Here is a 22,275-nt window from a genome sequence, read left to right on the forward strand (position 1 = left end):
AGGAAGGCCCTCATGTGTGCGTGGGGGGCCCCGTGCCAGCCCCCCAAACGCCCCCCGGACAGCCAGGGCCAGCCGCTGTGGGACTTCACTGGGGACATCAGGGGTGTGGCTTCCTTCGGGGGCAAGGGCCCGAGTGACCCTGCCGGGCAAGCAGGCACCACCTCCACGCCTCTGCCCGCCGCCTGCCCGGCGAGGCTGAGCCTCCCACAGCGTCCCGGCCCCGCCCCTGCCAAAGCCCTATGGCCGCTGTCTGGCCACCCGGCCGCGCGCGCTGGCCCTCATCCCCTCAGCACAGCTGTCCAGGGTCGGCTGCGGGGCGGGGCCCTCCCCGTAGAGGGGGTGTGCTCCCCGCCTGGCCCAGGCCACACCCATCGGCGGTGCCCACTTGCCTTCCCAGCAGGTGCACGGCGCTGCGTGGGCCAGTGTGGCTGGACATACACCCTCAGTTCTTTTGGGGTACATGCAGAGGTGGGGCTACTGCATCCCAGGGCATTCTGGCCCGTGTCCTGGAGCCCCCGTTGTGCCCCTGTGCTGCCCCTTCGCACCCACCTGCCCGCAGGCTCCGCTCCACATCCCCAGCAGGGTGTTTGTGGCCACTGTGAGGTGTGGAGCCGCTTCCTCCCCGTGGGCGCCCCAGGTCCTTCCTGCATAGAGTCCACCCAGCCCTGGGCTGCGGGAAGGTCCCGCCAGGGGAGCAGCTGCACAGCAGCACCCTCCCTGTCCGAGGCCTGCACCCCAAATAGATAGGTGTCCCCAGCCTTTGCCTCAGCTCCACCTTCCGCAGCACCTGGCCCAAGGGTGCTGGGTGAGGACTGATGGGTGGACGCCCAGGGAGAGGGAGGGCCGAGGGCGGGCGGCTGTCTGGGGGCCCGTCTCCTCAGTCCTCCTGCCCACGAGCACCCCTCACACAGGTTCACCTCGACTTGGGCAGCTGAACACCTCAGAGCCAGGGTGCGGGCAGCCCCAGGGGCGCCCTGGAGGGACGGGCAGCCCAGCCACGCGGCGGGGCCCCTCCCCCTCCCCCAAGGGCCCGGCCATGTCCTCCAAGGCAGGAGGGGCAGTGGCAGTGCCGGGCGTCTGGGGGTCCCTTGGGCAGGAGGCGCGTGGCAGAGCAGGAGCGGGTGATGGGAGACGGCGGAGGCGGGCCAGGGAGGGTCCCGGCCACCGGACCCTGGGAAAGTTCGGGGACCAGGGCTCCAGGGCCCGGCTGCTCTGAGATGTGCTCGCGGAGCCGGAGGCGCCCCAGCCTGCGTGCGGAGGACCCATCTGCGGCCAGGGGCTAGAAAGGCTCCAAAGTAGAAAAACCTGTTGTTTTCCCCGCAGCAGCCCAACCGGAAACGCGGGGCTGTGCCCAGACCCTCCCCGCTGGCTGCCTCCTAGCCCCGGCCGCCTCCTGGCTGGAGGTGGGGGGAGGCCCTGCGGGCCCCCAGAGGCCTGGGCCGGGTGAGGGAGAGCCGCACCCCCTCTCCACAGCGGTGGGTGCCCGGACGGAGCCCCCGGGCCTTCTCCCTGCTCTCTCCGGCGGGGCTTTGGTGGGGGCTGAGGAAAAGACAGCAGCTGCCCTCTCCGGCCCTCCCGAGGACAAGCTGGGCTGGGGAGACAAGGCGGTCGCCCCCAGGAGTTTCAGGGCGTGCTCTCGGCGAGTAGCACCCGGCACACGGGTTCAAATCCGCCTCCACTGCCGGCATCTGGGGGCCGGATGCCCCAGTGCGAACAGGGAGAAGAGGGTGACGGGGGAAGAGCGGTCTCCTTGGGGCGCTCCCCGTTTCTCGCCCGAGGGGCTCTCGGAAGCCAGCTGGTCACAGTGACGAGGCCAGAAGGGAGCTTCGCGCCACCCTCTGCTCTCCCCGGCCTGTCGTCCAGGAAGGGAGGGCGTCAGAAAAAGGGGGCGATTCTGGGGCCTCCAAGGAGGCCACGCGCTCGCCCGGGCCCGCGGAGAGTGTGGGCAGCGGCTGGGGAGGCCGGCACACGGGCGCGGGCCCCGGCTGAGCGTGGCTGAGCGTGGTCCGCGTGTGGAAACAGCTGACGCTCGTGCTCCCGGAGCAGGCGGCCGAGACAGCGGGCGCAGCCCCCCTCTGCGCGGCCGCGGCAGCCACAGCTGGGCAGTGACGGGGGACTTGTCCTCAGCTACCCGGGCCAGTGTCCGGGTGTGGGGTCCGCTCCCCCGCTGGGCCCTCCCGACCGGGAAAAGGCCTCTCTGCCGGGGGTGGCCGTGGAACAAGTCCACGTCCAAGGAGGAGAACTTCCCCGGGAGACAGCAGAGGCGGGGTGAGCGCGTCAAGGCCGGGGCCGGCGTGGCCAGGATCTCCGTCTCCCTCCACGTTGATCTACGGGCTCGAAGGGGCCCCCATCTCAGTCCCAGCAGGCTTTTTAAAAATAGACATGGATCGGCCGTTTCCGGAAGCCCCACGGAGCCGCCAAGGGGCCCCACTAGCCAGCGACCGCGGGAAGGAACACACCGGAGAGGTCGCGCCCCCTGACTCGGCCTCGCCAGGAGCCCCCAGGCGCAGCCGGGCTCCGCGCCGGGCCGGGAGGGGACACACCGCTCCAGGGAGCCGGGCCGCGGGGCCCCCGAGCAGCACACGCAGAGGCAGCGAACGGGCTTCTCAAAGGAGCCCCGGCAGCCCGACGGGAGAGCGGCGGCTCTCTCAGCGGCAGCGGCGGGCCAGCGGGGCGAAGCGGACTCGAGAGCCCGGACCCTGCGGACGCGTGCGCGGCTCCCGGCAGGGCCACGACACCTGGTAAGACGGGCCGACGTCCGGGGTGCAGGAAGTCGGGCGCGAGTCTCTGAGAGCCCGAAGCAGGTGAGACCCACTCATGCGCGTGGCCGGGGCCCAAACCCCGGCTGGCCGCCACACAGCAGGCGGGGGGGGGGGGCTCCCCAGGGCCAGAGGAGACCCGCGACTGGAAGCCGCAGGAGGAGATGTGCTCCCGGGGGCGCGCGGCCTCCCTGCTGGGGCTCGTGGTGTCAGAGCCGGCGCTGCCCGGGACGCCCCCAGAGCGCCGATCCAGGGTAAACAGCCTCGCCTGCAGAAACGGCCTAAAAATAGGCCGGGCTGACTCACGCGCTGCCGCGGAGGGCGGGGGGACACTCGGGGACAAGAGCTGCTGCCGCGGGGCAGGCTTGCTTGGGCCCGAGGAGGTGAGGACGGCGAGCGGCAAGCAGTGACTCATCTGGGAACTCGAGGGCCGGCGCCCGCCCGCCTTTGATGTCTCCCGGCAGCGGCCGCGGACCCCAGCCTCGGCACAGCTGCAGACTCCCGGCGGGGAGGACGTGGTCGGCGGGCCGGCCAGGAGCTGACACATGGCCTCCCGCTCCCCGCTCCCCGGCACCGGCTCCAGCCAGAAGCGGGCCGTGAGAAGCAGCGCCCCCCACCGCCCACCGAGGCCCGCGCTGCGGCCCCTGAATTCTCGCCTCGCCAGGCCCTCCTGCCGCCCCCCGGCCATGGCTCCGCGGAGCCCGAGGGCCAGTCGGGGGGCAGCCCCGCACAGCACGCTCCTCTCCCTCGGCCCTCATGGCTGCAGGACGTCCACGAAGCCACCCGAACCGCGGCGCCCAGTGCTGCGCTGGAGGGTGAGGCGGCCCCCAGGAAAGGCCTGCGCCGGCCTGGCCGCCGCCGCCACGCTGGGGAGGACGTCTTCTCGCCCCCGGCGATACGCCCGGCCTCCCGGGGCCGGCCAGCTTCTCCGCCTTCTCAGGTCGCGAACGTTCTCCACCGCATGGCGGGGACGCAGTCAGGCGACAGTCTCCTGCTCGCCCGCTCCTCCGACCAGCCGTCCGTCCGTCCACCCATCCCTCCGTCCAGCCGTCACCTGAAGCCGCCCGGGAAGCAGCCTCTCTCGCCCCCGCTTGGAGAAGCGCCGTCTCTCGCCCGCCCGGCGTCCACCAGACGACCACGGCGGGCGGGGCCGGGCCCAGCACCACGGACGGCGCCCGCCCTGCCCGGGGAGCAGCGGGACGCTTCCGGAAGGGGGTGTGCGGTCTCGCGCGCACTTGCAGACGGGGCCTGCTCGGCAGGTCAGGCACGAGGCCAGGCCCCCAGGGAGCACCTGCGGCCTGGCAGAGACCCGCCGGCACCGGCGTCCGGCCCGAGGACCACGGAGGCCGTTGCCTGAGACACCGGGGCCGCGCGGAGCGGCCGCGGGCATGGGACAGGGCCGTTGGCCAGGCCCGAGGGCCACCCTGCCCTCGCCCCCGTTACCAGCGGGGACGCGGCGTCCGGGGCCGGGCCCGGGGTGCAGACGGCGGCGGGGCGGGCGGCGAGCCGGGGGCGTGTGGGGTCAACACGCCCAGCCGGCAGCGTCCTGGGGCGGGAGGGGGCCGGGCAGCTGAGTCAAAACAGCCTTTGTTCCCTTTGTTGCGCTCGTTCCAGGAAGATTTCACTTGACTCAGGGTTTCCCGGCGTGAACAGTCGCCCTCGGTCTGGACTCCGGGGCTCCCCCTGTGCAGGGGGGGCGTGCAGACGCCCCGGGCTGGAAAGAGAGGGGCCGGGCCTCGTGCAGGGCCCTGCTCACGGGCCGGGGCCTCAATGGGAACTGGGGCGAGGTCGGGGCCCCACGATGCCAAGGGCCCTGCGCTGGGAATGGTGGCGGCGGTCGGGCCGAACGTCTTACCCATCTGCCGTGGGCTGAAGGGAGCGCCCCAGAGAGCAAAGGTTGGGGTCCTCACCCCCAGGACCTCAGCATGTGGCCGTGTTTGGAGTCAAGGTCATCAGGGAGCTGACTCAGCGATGGGTCCATCGTGCCGTGTCCTCCTGGGGGACAGGCGCCCCCCCAGGGGCCAGCTGGGCTCTGCGGGGCTCACTCCTGCCTCTCCCGGCCTCGGCCCCACGCGGGCCCCTGCAGACCATGTTGGCGCGGGTCTTGGGCCCGCAGCCGCCCCGGGACACACTCCCGACAGGCGGACCTGCAGAGGGACCGAGGGCTCCGCCGCTGTCCCCGCCTCTGGCCCCAGCAGCCACCTGCCGCTCTGCCCGCGGAAAACGCCGACGCCGGGCCCCTGAGGAGCGGGAACGGGTGGCGGCACCCCTCGGCGAGATCCCCTGTGGCGCCGCGCCGGAGGCCAGATGCAGGGCTGCCGGCCGGGGCCTGGGCCTTTGGGACGCCTGCGGGCTCTGGGGTGCACGGGGCTCACGGCACGGGAGGCGGGGGCCCGCGGCCCGTCGCCCCGCAGGGAGGACGCCTGCCCAGACCACAGGGCCCGTCCCCGGCAAGGGCGCCCGGGTGACAGGACACGCCCGGATGGAGAGAGGACACGGCCGCCGTGTCGGCGTGGCCAGGGCCAGGGGTCGGGCAGCTGCTGGGCCGCCACCCCCGCTTCTCCCCAGCCCGCTGCAGCCCCAGAGACTCTGGGGTGTGGGGACGTCCCAGGGCCCCCGGGCACACGCCCTCACTTGGGAGGAGGAGCCGGTGCAGCCACAGGATGGAAGCAGGCGCAGACACCCCAGAGGGGCAGCGCCACAGCGGCCCGGGGGCCTCCCCCACAGGCTCTCCGGGGACCACGGGCAGAGAGGCCAGGCACCCCACTGCACTCTGTGACCCCTCAGACTCGGGGCGTCCCAGGCTGCTGCTCAGCTCGTGAGGAGTAAGCCACATCTGTCTGGGGTCCAGGTTGCCTGCGGGGGGCCCTGCGGCCCGGGGCTGTGGCTCTCTGGGCCCTGAGCTGGTAAACCCAGCCCCGGACATGGGTCTCCTCCTCGGGAGAGGCTGCCGTTCTCAGGCCGGGGCGGTCCTCGCGAGGGCGACAGGGGGCCCAGGTCTGCGCGGTCACCCTGGCAAGCAGATCCGCGGCCGCGGGCGGTCTCTGCTCACTGCGGCTGAGCGCGCCTGCCCTTCCCGCTGGGTGGGCGTTGACCCGGCCCCAGGACCCGGCTGGCGGGCGCAGCCCTCGGGCTGGGGACTCCGGGGAGGCGAGGCTGAGGGCGCCCTCTAGGCCCTCAGGGGAGACCCCGGCCTGGCCCCTGCACGCAGCTCCCGCAGGAAGAGACCGGCCTGTGGCTGCCGACTCTGAGAGCCCCGTACTGAAAGCGCGACTCCCCGAGCCCCGGCCTCCCCTGGGGGACAGATGCCCAGCCCCTGGACAAGATGCCCAGGACGCTGCGCAAGGTCAGAGGTGCCTTCACCGCCCTGGGATCCAGCACAGCCCCGCCCCCGCCCCCACACGTAAGCCAGGGAGCTCGTGGGCGGGATGAGATAACCCCGCATTTCAAAAGCCTTTAGACAGCAAAAGCGCCTCAGAAACCACGTGTGGAAAAGCCGCCCCCGAGCGCCAAACCCCAAGCCAAGACACAGACCCTGGGGGTCCTGGCTGGGTGGGCCGGGGCCGGCGTCCGCGAGAGCCGCGGGCTGAGCAGGGGTGCCCGGTGGGACCCCGACGGGGCGCCGAGCGAGTGGGGCCCTGACTGGCCGGACTCCGCTCCATCCTCGCGGGGCTAGTTCAGGCTCGGCACCCGTTGCGGGGGACACGCACGCCTGTCGGCCGCGCCCCGGGGCGGAAATCTCCCCTCGGCGTCTCCCCTCCGGCAGGAAGAGGCTGCCGAGTTCCCGGGGGATCGCTTCCAAAGGGTCTGGGACCCGGGGCAGGGTGCGAGGTCAGGCTCCCGGCGCTCCCAGGCCCTGAGCTCACCCGCCCGCCTTGGCCCGGGGCCGCGGCTCCATCTGCGGCGGCACAGCGGGCGGGATGGTCGTTCTGGAAAGGACGAGGCTGCCTCAGAGGGGCCAGAGCGGCCGTGCAGGCCCGCGGGCCCCTGCTGCTGAGACCCAAGCGGGCGCCCCGGGAGACACCGGGGGGGGCTGGCCGGGGCATCCCGCCCTGGCCGCCGCAGATCCCTGAGCCCCAGAAAGTACCAGGGGAGCCTGGGGCACCTCCCACACGGCCGACATGGCCTGGCTTGGAACCCCGCAGGCTCAGCACCCTCACACGTGCACCCCGAGGCTCCCCTGGGAACCCGGGGCCACCGGCACCCCTACTTCTGGTAGACTGACACTGGGCGGGCTTGGGGGACGGGGGTCCAGGGAGCACGAGTCAGCACGGGGGAGTCAGCCCCGGGGCCACAGCCGCGGCCGGGCGGCGAGGGACTCTCCTCTCGCCGGCGTCCCGCAGACGCCACCCGCGCTGCCCGCAGAGCAGAGGCAGGACCCGGGGTCCCGCACACCCCCGTCCCCACCTCTCACACCCGTGCCAGAGCCGCCTGCGCCCAGGCCACTGTCCCTCCCGGGCGGCTGGCCACAGGCGGCTCCCACGTGCAAGGGACGCCCGAGACAGACGCGACACTGCCCGGGCCACGCCGCGTCCCGCTGGCCTCTGCGCCCGCAGCTGGCCCTGCCTCTGGCCGCAGGAGGCGCGCGCCGCTGGGCTGTCACCGCCTGCAGGCTGCTGCTCCCGCGTCCCCCCCGGAAGGAGAACGCCCCCTTCTGTGAGGGCACAGCACGTCCACGGCAGCCCCAAGGCGCCGCGTGAGGGGCGCCCTGGGCGGGCACGTGGGAGCCGTGTGGAAGCCCCGGGCATCCCAGCGCAGACCCCGGCGCCCGGACGCCGCCCGCCCGCGCCCAGCGCCACACAGACTCGCCCGGGGTGCCGCGAGCTCCGGCGCAGACAGCGCGGCCAGCGGCGGGCAAGGGGTGTGACCGCGCCCCGGCCCGGCCGCCCCCCCAGCTGCGCCGCCTCGGGGAGAAACCTCTGTCTCGCGCCAGTGGCCAGCGAGCCCGCCCGGGCCACGTCCTCGCTCCGGAAGCGTCACGGGACCCGCGGCGCACCTCGCGCCATGAGCAAAAGCCCGCTCTCGTCGGCCTCCTGCCGGCGGCTCGCGCGCGTGGCTTTGGGCTTCTCTGCTGGAAGCGAGACGCCCGTGGGCTGGCGGGCCCGCCCGGCTCCGGCCCCTCCGCGGTGCCCCCGGGGCTGGGGCCGGGGCCGGGGCCCCCGGGGAGGCGCCCCCAGGCTGCACGGAGCCGGCGCAGCCCGCCTGCGGGGTCTCCTGGGGTCCCTCTCCTGCCGCCGCCTCCTCTCCGCCCCAGCCCTCCTGGTCCAGCCCGGCCTCGCGGTCAGGCCTCGGGCGGCCCGGGCGCTCGCAGGCGCAGGCCTGAAAACGGCCGCCCACAGCGGTGGCCCGTGGCGTGGGGACGGGACGAGAAGGCGAGCAGGGCGCCCGGAGCCGGGCAGCCGCGGGAGCAGCGGGAGGCGGCGCCTTCCCCACGCGCCGGCCCGGCGGGGAGGGCTCCCGGGGGAGGCGCTGGGCCGCCCACGGGGGTGACAGCTCCCGTGGGGGTGGACAGGGCGCGCCCTCCGGCGCTGGCGGCCAGGGCTCCCCGGGCCGGGCCCCAGGCTGCCGCCGTCCCAGCAGGGCGTCCTGTCCCCGCGGACTTTGGCGCCTGCCCCAGCGCCCCCGCGTGGACGCGCGCCCAGGCCCCTCGCGGGACGGCGGCCCCGCCCCGTGGCGGACTCCCCCTGGCGAGCGCGCGATCTAGTTTCCAGAAACACTTCCCGCGGCCCTCCCCGACTCACCGCCCACTTCGCTCCACGCGACGCGACCCGCCCCCCGCCCCGGCCGGGCAGCTCTCCAGGACTCGGCGCCGGGGCTCAGCGGGCACGTGTCGGCGCCCCGTTCTCAGCCGCGTGCTGGGTCTCCGGCGCGGGTCCTCCGGGGCAGAGGGCAGAGGGCAGCCCCGGGAGGACGCCGCGCAGACGCCCGCTGTGGGCACAGCCCCGGGGTCCGCGCACACGCCTGCAGCGGGCGTGCACCTGGGGCCGCGTCTCTGCGCCGGCCCAGCCCAGGCCGCGGGCGCCCGGCCGGCGGGGCGACGACACCCTGGACTCCCGTCCCCCGGGCGTGCTGCCCCTGGCCAGCGGAGGCCGGGGCGGAGCCACCCCCCACACCCGCCGCAGCACGCGGGCGAGCAGAGGGAGCCCGGGAGGCGCGGAGCAGGGCAGCTCGGCCAGGGGAGAAGCCGGATCTTTCCTGCCTCCGCCCCAAGCGGCGTCCCCGCTGGCTGCAGCCTTGGGCGCAGGAGGAGCGCGAGGTCGCTGGCTCTGCCTGTGCCGGGCCATCGGGGGCCATCTGGGGCCTCGCATGGACCCCGTCCGCCGCGGGAGCCACCGAATGGCCGGCCGGGCACCGGGAGAAGTCCCGTCCGAACCCCGGCCCGGCTCGGGGCTCCGCTGCCCGTGTCCATGGCCCGCCTCGGGGCATCGCCCACCCCCGTGTCTTCTGCAGAGCGTCACAGCCCCCAGCGCGGCGCGGGTGGCCCTGGCGTGCGGCAGGGGGTTCCTGCGATGGCCGCGGTGTGTGCCCGGACAGCGCCCGGGTCCCGTGCACCCCCGCCGTGGTGGCTCCGGGCGAGAGTCCCCCTCCCGGAGCAGGCGCCACCCTCTGGCACCGGCAGGCTGAGGCCCTGGCGTCCCAGAGGCCCGTCGTGGGTCCACCCTTCTGTGGCCTTGGCTCCCCTGGGCCTCCGTGCCTAGGCCTGCGCCCCCCCCACCCCGTTTTCACAAAGCCCTTCGCCCGCAGCCCCCACCCCGGCACACCTGCCAGAGCTCACGGGGCCACGGAGGGCTGGCGTCCGGGACACGCGTGCTCGGCAGCCGGCGAGAGGGAAGCGCCAGGCCAGGCCGCTGCTCCCGGGGGCCGGAGGCAAGTGCTGGGCCGTGGCCGAGGGCCGTGGCGCCTGGGGGAGCAGCGCCCCCGCTGGGCCAGGGCAGCCCCGCTCCAGCCTCGCTCTGGGGCCCCTCCCGCGCGCCTGGGAGGCCCTGAGGCGGCCCGGACTGTGAGCAGGGCGGCGTGTGCTTGTCGGCGAAACAGCGCTGCTTTCCACGTCCCAGCACAGCCGGGCTTGGGGCGCCCGCGCTCCCCGGCGGGAGGCGGGGTGTCTCGAGGCCAGGAGCGGGAGAGGCTCCCTTCCACGTGGCCCCCACGCGGGCCTAGGCCCCTCGCACTCGTCCTCTGGGGCGCTCGGAGGCGTCCGGTTCACGGCCCGAGTGCCCCTTCCTGGACCCCAGGTCTCGCTGCCCACCGTCCACTGGCGTAGCCCGAACACGCCCGCCTGCTCTGCCGGCCGCCCCCGGCCCACCCGGGAGCAACCTGGGGCGCGAGTCTCCTCTCGCTGCAACGGAGGCCCGGAGGCCCGAGCGCAGGCCGCGGCCGGAGGCCCCGGGGCTGGACACCGCGTGCAGGCAGCAGCGCCCGGGCCGCCGGGTGCCCAGCGCCGGGACCGGGGCGAGAGCCGACACCTCTGCTTTCTCGGAGGAGCTCTGGGGCCCCTGGAGCCCGTCGCTGCACACGCTGCAGGGTCTCCTCCGGCTCGGCTCGCGGGGCAAGAGAAACAAGCGGGTGTGCCGGGAGGGCGCGGGAGGGGAGAGGAAATGCCACAGGCCGCGGGAGCCGCGCTCCGCCCTGGGAAAAGGGCGCTCTGACCCGGGGAGGAAGCCCGGCCTCCCCCGCCCGGCAGCTGGGCCTCCGCCGCTGGGCTCAGGCCCCGCATCCACCCCTGTGCGCCGGCTCGGCCCGGGGCCGCCGGAAGCCCGACCGGCCAGGCGGGGAGCGAGGCTGGAAACGTTTCTGCCCCAAGGAACAGCCCCTGGCAGCCCGCCGACCGCGGCTGCTGAGCCGGAGCTTCTGTGCCGGGAGCCCGCCCGCCCGCCCCCACACCGGCGAGGCCGCGGGGGCTACCGGGACGTGGGCGCAGGGACAGAGGGCGCCACAGCTGGTGGGGGGGGCGCGCCTCTCGTGACCCCTGGGGTGCCGCCTGCCGGGACTGGCGCGGGACGGCCTGGTCTCCCGGGAAAGGGAGCCCCCAGCCGCGCTCCCCTGGCGGCCCCCACTGCCCGAGGGCCCTGGCGTCCAGGCCCTTCTCCCTGGCGCTGCAGACGAGCCCGCCCAGCCCCGAGCCTCCCCGCTCCCGCGGCCCCGCGCCCGGCACGCGCGCCCGCTCGCCCGGGGTCCTGCGGAGGGGCCGGCGGCGCCCCCCATGCCGGTGACCCCTGGTAGGACACACAGGCTCCCCGCGCCGGCAGACTGGGGGCTGAAGCCGGGGCCGCCCGGCGCCGAGAGCCGAGCGGCGGAGCCAGGGCGCCACCACCGAGTGGGGGGGAAGGCGGCCACACGGCCAGGGGTGCGGACCCTCGCTCTGGGGGGGCGGCCGACCGGGCAACGGGGGCCCAGCAGCCACCGCAGGCGCGAGCCAGGCGTGAGGCCTGGAGGGGCGCAGGGAACGCCCCCAGCCCCTGCTTTGGCAGAAGGAAGCAGCAAGAACCAGAGGCTCCGGCCCCCCGAGACCGGGGTGAGGCGGCGGAGCTCGCGTCCTACCTGTCCCGGGCCCGGCGGGCGGCGCAGCGCCGGCGTCGTCCCGGAGCGCCCGGAAGGGCGGCCAGACGGGCCGGGCCGGCGCCCCACGCCCCCCTCGCGCGGCCGCACCCGCGGAGACGTTGGGCCGCGCCGGCCCGGGCAGCAGGCGGACTGCGCCCCAGCGGCCGCCTCCCGGGGCCCGCGGCTGCGGGGCGCTCCAGGCCCGGGGCCCGCGCCGGTCGGCCCGACAGAAGCACGTCTGCGGCCGCCCGCCCCGGAGACCCGCGGCCGCGCCGGGACGCGCGCGGGGAGCCCGAGCCCGGGGAGAGGCGCGCGCCAGCCGGCGACCTGGGCCGCGGGGAGCGAAGGGCCGCAGCGCGCGCCGCGCCGAGGGCAGGACCCGCGCCCGTGCCCCCTCGAGGCGCCGCGGGCCCCTCCGCAGGGCCGACCGCCCCGGGGCGCCCGCGGCCGCGCAGCAGGAGCCGGGCCGCCCAGTCTCTCGGCCGCGCCGCGCCGGGGCCGCCAGGGGGCGCCACGGGCCAGCGCGGCCGCCGCGAGGGGCTGGCGGCGGGGCGCGGGCCGGGCGGGCCGGCCGAGGCCCCGGGCGGAGCTGCGGTCTCCCGAGGGGGCCGCGTCCGGGCAGCAGCGGGAGGGGCGGGCGGGCGCGCGCGGGGCACAGGCCCGGCCCCGGCGCGATGGGCGCCCCCGCGCGGCTGCCGACGCCACGGTCCGCCCTGGGGGCAGCCGCGCCCGCGCTCGCCAGCCGCGGGGGGTCGGGCCGAGACGACGGCCGCTCCGGCCAGACGCCCGGCCCCGGGTCGCCGGGCAACGCGCAGACGGGCTGCGCCCCGCGGACCCGCGGCGCCCTCGGCGGGCCGGGCCACCCCGCGCGGCCTGGGCGGACGGACGTCCCGTCGGGGCGGCGCCCCCGCCCGGCCCGGCCAGGAGGCGCCCCCGCGCGGCAGCCGTCGCCAGCCAGGCCGGCCGCCGGGCCGCCAGACCCCGCCCGCCCGAAGCCCGCGGGTCCGCGGGGCACGAGGCCTCCGTCCGCACGCGCGGGGAGGGGGGCGCGCCGGCCCCGCAGACCCCGCCGGCCCCGCCCGGGAGGCCGCGCCCCCGCGCCCCCCGCTCGCACCCTCCGAGGACGCGCGCCCAGCGGCAGCCGCGCCAGGGCCGGCGCTCGGGCCCGCAGCGCTCGCGGCGGGAGGACGGGCCGAGACGGCGGCCCCGGCCGAGCTCGCCCAGAGGGTCTCCGCGGCGGGCGCCGGGCCGCGGGGGGCGGGGGCGGGGCCCGGGGGCGCGGGGGGGCCCGCGGCGGCGCTCCGTGGGGCGGGCGAGGGCGCGGCCGGTTCTCGGGGGGCAACGCTCCGCCTCGAGGGGCGGCGGGCGGGCGGCGGGCACGGGGGCGGCAGCGCGCGGACGGCCGGCCCTGGCGGGGCGGGCGGGCGGCGAACTCACCTGCGGGGCCTGAGCCCGCCGGTCGCCGGGCGGCGGCTCTCGGGGCTCCGCGTGGCGGGGCCGTCCTCGCGCGGCTCTCGGGGCCCGGACGTGCGCGCGGCCTCGCCCAGCCTGGCCGGGGCCCCGCAGAGGGCAGCGAGGCCGGGGGGCCGCGAGCGCCGCGCCGGGGAACGGGACGCCCGGGCGCCCGCGCCTCGGGGCCCGCAGGCTCCCTGAGGAGGTGCCGGAGGGCGGGGTCGCCTCCCGGGGGGCTGCTGGCTGGGGTCGAGGCTCCCCCATGGGCCTCTGACGTGACGCGACGGCAGCGGGGGTGTGTGAGGGGGTGTGTGAGGGGGTGTGTGAGGGGGTATGTGGGTGTGTCGGGGTGTGAGGGGGTGTGTGAGGGGGTGTGTGAAGGGGTGTGTGGGTGTGTGTCGGGGTGTGAGGGGGTGTGTGAGGGGTGTGTGAGGGGGTGTGTGGGTGTGTGTCGGGGTGTGAGGGGGTGTGTGAGGGGGTGTGAGGGGGGTGTGGGGGTGTACGAGGGTGGGGGGTGTGAGGGGGGTGTCAGGGTGTGAGGGGGTGTGTGAGGGGGTGTGGGGGTTTATGAGGGTGTGTCAGGGTATGTGAGGGTGTGTGAGAGTGGTGTGTCAGGGCGGTGTGAGGGTGTCAGGGCGGTGTGTGAGGGTGTGTCAGGGCGGTGTGAGGGTGGTGTGTGAGAGTGAGAGGGTGTGTCAGGGTGTGTCAGGGCGGCGTGAGGGTGTGTGAGGGTGGTGTGTGAGGGGGTGTCAGGGCGGTGTGAGGGGGTGTGAGTGGGTGTGAGGGTGCTGGGTGAGGATGAGGGGGTGTGTGAGGGTGAGGGATGTGTGAGGGTGTGTCAGGGCAGTGTGAGGGGGTGTGAGGGGGTGCGAGGGTGCTGGGTGAGGGTGAGGATGCTGGGTGAGGGTGAGGGTGTGTGTGAGGGGGTGTCAGGGCGGTGTGAGGGGGTGCGAGGGTGCTGGGTCAGGGCGAGGGGGTGTGTGAGGGTGGGGCGTCAGCGGGGCTGTGTGGGTATGACGCGCATGCGCAGCAGCTGCCCGAGGGAGGGGCTGCCTCCCGCCGCCTCTCCCCGCCCCTCCCCGCCCACGTCACGCGCGCGCCGGGACTAGCGGCGCCCCCTGCGGGCCGGCTGCGGCCCCGCCCCGGCTGACGTGGACGCGTCCCGGACCCTGAGGAGCCCCTGGGGTCGGACTCACCTCGGCCCTGTGTCCCCTCCGCTCGGCCACCAGAGCTGCTACGAACAGCGCCCGCCACCCCCGCGGAGGGGCCGCCCGGGCCTGGCCTCAGGGGGCAGGACCCGGGACTAGCATGAGAATTAGGGGGGCTGGGCCGGGGCACGAGCGCGGCCCCCGCCCGTCTGCGGACAGGGCCCGCCCGCCACAGGCACCTTCTGGAAGATTCCCGGACACGGGGCGGGCTGCTCGGCTGCAGCCAGCCAGGTCAGGGCAGCGCTGACTCCCCCGCCTCTGGCCAGCATGGGCCTCACGTAGGCCGCATCCCCAGGACCCCCGGAGAGGCCTTTCCTGTCGCCCACTGGCCTGGCCAGGGTCGGGGGCCCTGTGTGGTCACCCTGGGAGGTCCTCACAGGGCCAGCTGCACAGGGGTGAGGGGCCAGGCCCTCTGGACCAGACCTCCTCTGCACTCCTGGTGACCAGAAGGCCGTGTATTAGCCAGGCCAGGCCCCAACAGGGTCCCCAGGGACCTTCTGGTCCCTTGGGTGAGGGGAGTGGGGTGGGGGCAAGAGGGAAGTGGGCCTGCATGGGACAGGCTGGGGTGGGCCAGCTCCGGGTCACAGGACTCAGAGGCGGGGGTGACTTATGGGGGTCAGCTCACAGACAGTGGTCCTTTGTCAAGGTGCAGCGGGGACCGCCCCTGGTGTGCGAGGCGCCCCACCATGGCGCGAGGCCGCACAGAGGCGTGCTCTACGTGGGGCGCTGCACCTCTGCGGACCCCCATCCCTCCCCGGCCACTCTGCTCAGCATGACCCTGGCCCACCCACGTCTGTCCTTTCTGAGTCTGTCTCTCCCGTCTGTCTCCCCTCCCTCTCTCCCCGCTCCCCCCAGCATCTCGTCAGGCCTGATGTCGACATCAGCGCCCTCCCTTATCCAACAACAGGGCCACGAGCCTCTCTTTCCTGCTGCGGAAGAATTTACGACAAACTGTTCTTTCTTAAACATTTGGAAGCACTTAGCACTGGAGTCATGTGAGCCCGGAGTTCTCCTTGTGACGGGACTGGAGCTTACAGGCGGCTCCCGTGACGAGCTGTGCTCAAGGTCGCATGAGAAGGCACAGCTCGGGCCACCCGCACCAGCCCCAGCCCCACCAGAGCACCCATGTGTGCCGTGTCACCATGCGCGTGAGGGCGGCCGGGAGGGCCACGGCACGGGGCACAGGTGAGAATGGGAGGAGGAAGACCACTTCACCCCCCACAGGCCCAGCACAGACACCCCCAGGGTGCAGGGATGGGAAGCGGCCCCTGGCGTCCCCACAGACACGGGCCCAGAGGGGAGGCCGCCTCCCCACCTGCACCAGTGGAATGTGCCCGCGAGCTCAAATTGGGGGCCCGGCACATGACCACAGGGTTGCAACAGTCACGGCACAGAGTGAGGGGCCCTGAGATGATGGAGCCCGAGCAAAGGCTGCGAACAGCGAGCCGTGCTCCTCCAGCTCCACAGCAAACGCATATGTGTACGCATGTGTAGGCGTTACCCGTGCACACCAATTTAGTTTGATATATGGTTTCATACTCACATCACACCAAACTTCCTGAAGAAGAAAAGTAAATAAATGTCATTCACAACACCACCAAAATAAAACTCTTGGAAACCAATCTAACTGAGGAGGTGGAGCTTTGCACACTGAAAGGGAAGAGGCCTGAAGAGAGACACTAGAGACGGGGCAAGGGAAATGATGCCGCTTCTGGGACTGTATCTGAAGACAAGACGAGGTTTTCTCTAAGCACATCTCTTAAGACATGCCACAAGCTAGTTTTTAATTTTTTTTTAAAGATTTATGTATTTATTTACACAAGCACTGGGTACAGTCAGAAGCGTGGGAGGGTGAGAGGATTCACCAGAGCCAGAGCAGGGAACAGAACAGGCAGACCGACGAAACACACTGCTGAGGGGAGTAGCAGGCGCGGCAGGAGAGGTCTGTGCACCATGTGGGACCCTCGCCAGTGTCGGGGATCGAACTGGCACCGCAGAGGCTGCAGGCAGCCTCGCAGCCCTGCGCTCAACCGCTGCGCCACCAGGGGAGGCCCTAGTTTTTAATTTTTATTGAGGTTGCCACAAGTTTTGACACATCAATTTGTCATATTCAATTGTTGATAATAAAAATACCTTTCCATTTTTTTTATTTGACCCATGGGTTATCTAAAAGTAGATTAGTTAATTTGCAAACAGTTGCTGTTTTTAACTCATTTTTTCTCATTAATTTTCACCCTAATCTCACTTGGTCAAGGGACACAGTCTCCAAATTAACGTTGTCAAAATGTCCTTACTGCCGCCCACAGCCACCTACAGACTCAATACAAGCCCCATTAAAAGATCAATGGCATTGGGTCTCCCTGGTGGCCTAGGAGTCAGTCTCAGTGCTATCACCATTATGGCCTGAGTTCAATCCCTGGCCAGGGAGCTGACCCATATGGCGCAGCAGACCTCTCATGTCTCCCCGCTGCTCCCCTCAGCAGTGTGCTTCAGTAGATCTGCCTGTTCTGCTCCCTTCTCTGGTGAGTCCTCTCATTCTCCAAACTTCCAGCCTATACTCCAGTTCTTCTACACAAAATAAAAATAATTTTTGGGCCTCCATGGTGGCACAAGGGGTTAAGCACCGCACTATGAAGCAACCCGCAGCCACTGCAGCACAAGTTCAATCCCCGGCCGGCCAGCAAGCAACCCACACAGTGCAGCAGACCTCTCCTGTCTCCCCACTGTTCCCCTCAGCAGTGTATTTCAGTCTGCCTGTTCTGTTCCCCACTCTGTCTCTAGTGAATCCTCTCACCCCCCGGCATCTCTCACCTGTACCCCAGCTCTTGTATGCATAAATATGCATAAAAAATATGCATAAAAATATATAAAAATATATAAAATATATAAAAATATATAAAAAATATATAAAAATAATAAATATGCATAAAAAATATGCATAAAAAATATGCATAAATAAATATGGTGGCATAGCAGTTGAGGGCTGGGCTGCGAAGCTGCCCGCGGCCTCTGCAGTGCAGGTTCAATCCCGGGCCACAGGCAAGGGTCCCCCGCAGAGCTCTCCTGCTGCACCCGCTGCTCCCCTCAGCAGTGTATTTCGTCAGTCTGCCTGTTCTGTTCCCCACTCTGGCTCTGGTGAATCCTCTCACCCTCCTACGCTTCTGACTATACCCAGTGCTTGTATAAATAAACAAACAAACAAACAAATAAATCTTTAACCAAAAAAATACAATAAAATAAATTAATTAATTAAAAAAAAAAAAGACCTACAGAGGGACCCTGGGTCCTGACAAGGTGTCAGGGAAGGCAAATCAAGTCTACCATCAGGTGCCACCTCACTCCTGAGAGAATGGCAGTCATGAAAGTCACCAGGCAGCAGTGTTGGCGAGGGTGTGGAGAACTGGACCCCATGTGCTGCCAGCGGGACCAACACTGGTGCAGCCGCCTTGGAAGTCAGCCTGGAGGGTGCTCAGCAAAGTGGAAGTAGGACAACCCAAGGGCCCCACAACTCTTGATATGGTCCACCAGTTTTAATCCCAATTTGTCCTATTTAATTGCTAATTAAAAATACCTCTCATTTTGATTTATTTCACCAATTTGATTAACATTTGGAGTTTTCTACTCATTTCGTCATGATGTTTCGCTTACTCCATGTGGTAAGAGCTCATTGTCTGCACGATTTCAGTCCTCTGACATTTATTTATATGTCTTTGATGACCTTCCAAGAGCCCTCAGTGCTCCAGGCCAGCGGCAGCTGAGACACCCATCACGTCAAGCACTTCAGTCACCTCACTCAAGTGAGGGGCACACCCAGTGCCCTCACCGAGCCAGCTCGTCCCCCAGCTTCACCTGGGGAGCCACCGTGGGTACAGCTGGCAGGGTCCCGGGCCCCCTCATCTCGCGGGGAGGGAAGGGGGCAGCTCAAGATGGCTGCCAGCATAAGCCTTCACTGTGCAGGTACTGGACTTGCTGTCTTCAATTGTGCAATGACTTGATCCTTGCTCTCCTGGGTAATAAGAAAGGACTTCAAAACAACGTATCTCCTTTCCTGCCCACCCCAACCTAGGAAGTATTTTCCATCATTTCATCATCCTAGAAAATCTCATCATCCCATTTTATGCTTAGAAAGCGCTCAGATGTATCTCCAGGACTAACACGGTGCATGTTCACCGAGTCGTCTGCCACGCCGCCTGTTTCTGGAGAAAAGTCCAGTTTCTACAGTTTTCATTATGAGGCATCGTCTGCAAGTGACACCCTGAAGGGCAAGACTCAATGACTTTCAGTGTATTGACAGTGGTGTCCACATCACCACTAAATCCAGAATGTTTTCATCACCTCTAAAGAAACCCCCACGCATCAGCAGGCGCTCCCCACGCCCTCCTGCGGCCACCACCTGCGGCATCTCATGGACCTGCCTGCCGCGGACATCTGCAGTGGTACTTCACTGCTCAATGACACGCCGGCTTTTGTCCGGCTTCCTGCACTCCTCGTGGCGGTCTGTCCATGAAGGAAGGTGGGCCAGAACCCCCTTCCTTTTCACGGCCATGTAATATTCCAGTGTGGACAGAGAACATCTTGTTTCTCTGTCTTCTGATGGACACGGGCTCGTTCCCACCCTTTGGCTCCTGGAACAAGGTCATGGTGAAGCTCCACTGCAGACAAAGAGCTCAACCCTCTTGGGAGTGCGCTCACAAATGCACTGAGCCGCCAGACACGGGAGCAATAGTTTAGTGCGTTTTCCGACACCTTGCTGTGTCTGCCTCTTTGCCTGACCTTTGGAGGTCGGGTCCGTTCTCGTCCACCGTCCATTGAAGACTGCTGGCCCTTCTGACCAATCTCAAAATTTTGTGTCTCTTTGCGGTCTGCACGTGCTCGGGCACGGATGTTTCCCTCGCTGCTTAGACCTGGTCTGCTTCCTGCATCCTGCGAGTATCACCTTCCTCTGTCCTTCCCTCTCCAGACAAGCACTAACCAGACCGTCTCCTGCAGGACCACGCACCTCCTTTCCTTCCCAGAAAGTTCTGAGATGACCAGCCGGCAGGCCCCAAGTCCTCACCGCCCGAGACTCCCCGGAAGGTGGCCAATCCCACCAGGCAGACAGAAGCGAGGACTCTAAGTCGGTGCAGTCCACTGGGCAGCTGCCGCCCCGACTCCTGCCTCCAACCATCAGCAAGGAACCCCGTGCCCCAATGGGGCAGAGTGGGAAGGGGCATGATTGGGATGCAATTCTGAAGGTTTTCCAGAGAATGCGGAACAGTCACATTCTAGCCAGTGAAGAGTTTGGATGTGGGAGTTTCACGGCCGTCCCCCCGTAGTGTAACAGCTAAGACGGCCGCGGGCGGGCCAAGCAGCTCTGCAGGACCTCTGCTCACCGCCTCACCTGCCACAGCTTTTAAAACGTAAGGTGCGTGCGAGTGCACACAACTTTCTCTGTGAGGCCCGGAGCTGCCGCTGTCGAAAGGGGGGTCAGAGACAAGCGCCCCACGGCTGACACGTCTGGGCCGCGTCTGGGCATGGACGGCAGAGCTGGCACGGCGCCCCCGTGACCCGCAATGACACGGAGCCACAGTCTTTGGCAGGAAAGGATCCCACAGCCCCCACTGGCCCCGCTGAAGGGCCCTCAGGGGACACCCCAGCCCCACGTAAGGCATCTCTTAAGAGGAAACAACGCGGACGCTGCTGCAGTGCTCATAAATACATTTTATTTCATTAAAAATGTGTAATTACAGTGTCTGAGAGCATTTCCCCTAGAAAAGTAGGTAAGCAATATTTCCATCAAAATCGTTAGTCGTCTTTTGCAAACACCTATTTTCACGACACTGACCAGAGCTCACGGCAAAAGGCTTCCGGCAATCCACTTTTTTTTCAGTTTTCTTTTTTGTTATAAACAACAAAGCTAATTTTAAAAAGCTGTTTAAACAGAGAAAAATATGATAGTTCCTGATACTCTGTGGATCCTGGAGGCCGCCGCGCTGTGCCTCCCCACCCGCTGGACGCCGCGCGGGGGCTGGGGGAGCTCCGGCCGGGCGGGCGACGGGCTCTTGTCCGCATCTGCCCGCGCCACCCGCGGGCCAGGCCCGGTGCACGGGAACAGAGGTGCGTCCGACTCACTGGATCTGGATGGCGCCGTGCTCAAGCTGCATCTCGGGCTGCAGGGCGGGCTGCAGGGTCTCAGCCGTCTGCAAGAGGGAGAGAGGACGGCTCGACAGACATCCCTGCCCGGGAGGGCACAGGCCGCGAGGCAGCCAGGAGACACCGGCGTCAAGCGCCAATTAAGACACACCCTGAGCTGGGGGTGCTCCGTGGGCCTGTGCTCACGTGCAACGACTCCCACTCTGCTCCCCTGGTCGCACCGCACCCACCCACACACACACAGCGCAGCAGCCTGTCCGCCTCTGCACCCAGCCCTGCTTGTCACCGGGGAGCGCCCTCGACCCGACGTGTACCCAGAATGTCAGCTACCACTTGGCCTCTGGTAAAACTGTTCTAATGTTCCCATGAGGTACTTTAGTGGCAGCTACCCCAGCCCCCCTACAACCTAACCTCTAACCCACAAGTCAGACATCTGAACGATTTTAAAAGCATGACTGCGGTTTGAACATAAGCATAGGGACAATACAAACTTGGAATAATCCACCTCAACCCTGCAGAGTGAGCTCCCAGATGGAGATCGTCGGGGGGTTTATTTTACAGACTCCCTTAACCTCTAGGTCAAAGATGCCATCATGAAGATGGCCCCTCCGAGGAGGGCTCCCTGGCTCCCCAGGCAGGAAAAGCAGCTGCAGAGGCCGGCCAGGGCAGAAGGGCAGGAAGACAGGCCGGGGGGCAGGGGCTGCGGCCTGGCTTAGTTGAAGGCCGCACTTCAGAACACACACACGAGCAGCTTTCAACAGCACGTCCTGAAAAGCAGGGCCTTCTGTTTTGATGAAGGGCTTGGCACAGGCACTGGCTGCAGCCTGTGAGAGGAAGGGCGGGGGTCAAGAAAGGGGTCACCGTGACCCAGACTGCAGGGGTGGGGAAGCCCCGCACAGCTGGAAAAGGCAAGTGGGCTTGAGCGTGATGACTGGGGCCCCAAGGTGCCGGCGGTGGGGCTGTCAGATGCGAGAGCCGTGTCCGACACCACAGGGCCGGGAGTAGCAGGAGCTGGGAGCCCCCTCAGGCTGAGCAGTGCTCGAAGGGGAGGGGAGTCCCTAAAAACAGAAAAATCAGGCCCCAGACTTAACTCCTGCTGCAGTTTCAGCCTCTCCCCAGAGTGTGGCTCTAAACCCACCCACATCAGTCTAGAGGTGGCACCCGGGTCACCAGCAGGACCGACCTGCTGGCCTGAGGGAAGGTGCCAGGCCTGGATGACGGGGCCCCACCCTCCTTCACCCTACTCTGCAACCCCTCAGGGCCCTCCTCTGCCTGGCGCATGAGGCCCACAGGAGCCGTCTAATAAAGCCGACGCGCCCCGAGCAGTGGACTTGGTCCCTCAGCTGGGTCTCTGCAGATGCTGTCTGCAGGAGGCATCCGAGGAGCAGCCCACCAGCAGAACAGGAGTGGAAGGGGAGGTGCTGGCCCTGCCTTGGGGCCGCCCGATGAGCTGAAGGCCCAGTCCCGGCCAGCTGGGCTCTGCGGCAAATGCCCGGTCAGCACAGATCTGCTCACCCGGTCGAAGGCGTACGTCCTGATTAACAGTTCCCTGAGACCTGAGGGTGTGGACGGAGACGGCCTGACAGGACACTGAGCAGAGCTAACGCAGGCAGAGCTCAACGTCAGGATCTGTGAGGGGGCCGGGGGGTGACCGAGCTCATAGCACCTGGTCTAAGCACCTGGGAGTGTGGGCACCAGGCCTGCCCTGCAGCAGAGGAGCCAGAGCTTCGGGGTGCTCCTACGAGGACGTGCATCCTGCCTCCCAGGACTGGCCTGAGTGACGTCCACAAAGCAGGGCCAGGCCCAGACCTCAGAGGCAGTGTTGTCAACACTGCCAGTCAGTCAGAATGGACGCTGCCGGCCCCCGGAGGGGCATAAGCTGCCAGGCTGTCCACACTAGCATGGGGCCCTGCACAACAGTCCCCCAGACCTGGGACAGGGAGGGGGCCCTGAAGTGAGAGATCACGATGCTCTCAGCCAGCACCTGCGCAAGCTGCCCAGACACCTCACACTCCTGAAGAAGCATCCTGTCATCTGACATTCTAGAAAGCGCCCAAAGGAGCTAGAGGCCAGGCTTTCCAGTGCTCCGGGAGAAACACTGATGCTGGCAGTGCGGGCAGGGCTCAGGGGGAACATGGCCCAGCAACGCCAGTGACGGGGTGGGCTCTGCGGGGCAGCGGCACGCC

The 22,275-nt window shown here is 69.0% G+C and overlaps 1 protein-coding gene across 1 annotated transcript in view; it reads right to left on the reverse strand.

Moving 5' to 3' along the window:
• Nucleotides 1-19,633: 19,633 nt before the first annotated feature.
• Nucleotides 19,634-22,275, reverse strand: part of BANP (BTG3 associated nuclear protein) — a 38,892-nt gene continuing 36,250 nt past the window's right edge. Inside the window, exon 13 of the mRNA XM_037515757.2 lies at nucleotides 19,634-20,136. Within this exon, the coding sequence (XP_037371654.1) occupies nucleotides 20,065-20,136 (72 nt within the window). The 3' untranslated portion in view covers nucleotides 19,634-20,064. The remainder of the gene's footprint in view (nucleotides 20,137-22,275) is intronic.

The sequence above is a fragment of the Talpa occidentalis genome, unplaced genomic scaffold (genome assembly GCF_014898055.3).
Source record: "Talpa occidentalis isolate TD23 unplaced genomic scaffold, MPIMG_talOcc4v2.1 talOcc4.17, whole genome shotgun sequence".
NCBI lineage: Eukaryota > Metazoa > Chordata > Mammalia > Eulipotyphla > Talpidae > Talpa > Talpa occidentalis.